Raw genomic sequence first — 1,865 nt, forward strand, 5'->3', positions numbered from 1 at the left:
AAAACAGCTTAAATAAAAATTCTTACTGCTGTGATGGTTTTGAATTATTAACCTGCAATGGTTAAAAGCGGTATTAAAATGACAAACTGTTGAAATTAAGACACACATGGGACACCAGTCCAGACCACAAACTCACCACTGCATTGCAAGTTTCACATCCTTGTTCCATAGAAATAAAACTCATAAGGTCGCCTTCCCTCCCCCCAACCTAGAGAGCATCTTCATCCTCCTCTCATCTTCGTCTTCGTCGACGTATCACATCACTTGCGTCCTCTACTACCCGACCTACTACGAGACTTCCTGGCGGCCCTCCTCTTCGGGGCTCTCCTCTTGCTGGAGGCCCTCCTCCTAACTACCCTCCGCTTAGTGGCCCTCCTCTTGGGGGCCTTCTTCCTACCACCGGCACGCCTAACAACCTTCCTCCTACCGGCCTTCTTAGCGACTGGCTTCTTACGGGCAATCATCCTAACTGACTCTTTGAAGCGCTTTGGTCCACCCCGTGCACGGTAAGCTTTCATTTGCACTTGATACCTCTGCATGAGCTGCTGAGCTTTGTTCTCAAATGGAGTCTTTTCTCTTTGGCCCTGTTGGCCCCACAGTTGACCCAACTGCCTGGCAATGTCCGTGATGGCCATAGACGGGCTATTGCGCATGATCCTAGGACGGTGCTCGGAGCTGAACAGGAAGAATGCAGTAGGTGGCCTCCTGGGGGCGTTGGGGTCCTTCATCCTTTTCCTGCGTTTCGGAAGTCCTGCGGGAGGAACATAGTTTTTCATCTCGCGGTCATAACGCATCTTATCCTTCTTGGCCATTTCATCATACTGCCTCTTCTCGTTCATGGACATTGAATTCCACCCCTGGGAGCATTGCCTGGAGAACTGACCAAAGTTGACCCTGCCCCCTGCATTCCTACGACAGTCCTGGACGAAGAAGGCATAAGGATTCATCCTTCCACGTGGACGGTTCTTGTCCTTCCTTGACAGACGCATTGTTGCAAAATATTAAAATTTACTTATTGAGCAATTAACTGAAAAACTTGCTGAATGATTAGTTGACAACTGTGTCCTGACTCAAGAGGTGTTTTAAGTAAAAGAAAAATCTATGACTATGACGTATCCATGACAATATGTACGATTCCATATTTGGGAAAGGTTTCAACCTGATCCGACCGATGGTGACTCCCATAATAAAATGTAAGTTGCTGTAAATGTTTAAAATATACATGCATGGGGCGCCTGCTGGCCAAGTGGTCCAGGCGCATGCCACATATAGGCACATATAGGCTTAGGCCTGACAGCGTGTCACGACTGTCGCATGTTCGAGTCCCGTTCATGACGACCGTTGCTGCATGTCTCTGCCCTTCTCTCTCTCTACGCTCCTCATCTTTATAAATATATATAGATATGTATTAAACAAATATGTGAAAAGCCTTCCTTGGCCTACTGACTGCATGCACAAGAAATGTGGCAGTGATCGGTCCAGCAGTTACTTAGATTAGCCCCAGAAGGGCTCAGATTCACAGATTCTAGACCAGTGGTTCCCAAACGTTTCAGCTCAAGACCAATTTCCCCTGTAAGCTGTGCATGTGTACAAATCTAGAATGCATAGTTCGGAAACAAATATACGTAGTGCAAAGGGTGGATTTGGGTATTGATGTTGCCATCTGGTTTGATTCTTTCCTGCACCGCATGACCAACCCCTCTGCATAAGGACTATATAGGTCTTCACCTACGATGTTATCTCACTCACACACACACACACACACACACACACACACACACACACACACACACACACACACACACACACACACACACACACACACACACACACACACACACACACACACACACACACACACACAC

The 1,865-nt window shown here is 47.2% G+C and overlaps 1 protein-coding gene across 1 annotated transcript; it reads right to left on the reverse strand.

Annotated features, from left to right (window-relative positions):
- Positions 1-260: 260 nt before the first annotated feature.
- Positions 261-989, reverse strand: LOC308334112 (high mobility group protein B2-like; the record flags this gene model as incomplete). Its single annotated transcript, XM_080790700.1, has 1 exon — positions 261-989. The coding sequence occupies one exon, from the start codon at positions 987-989 to the stop codon at positions 261-263; it is 729 nt and encodes a 242-aa protein (XP_080646826.1).
- Positions 990-1,865: the final 876 nt, after the last annotated feature.

Source organism: Protomyctophum bolini, assembly GCF_963924005.1.
Source record: "Protomyctophum bolini genome assembly, chromosome: 2".
In the NCBI taxonomy this organism is placed as follows: Eukaryota; Metazoa; Chordata; class Actinopteri; order Myctophiformes; family Myctophidae; genus Protomyctophum; species Protomyctophum bolini.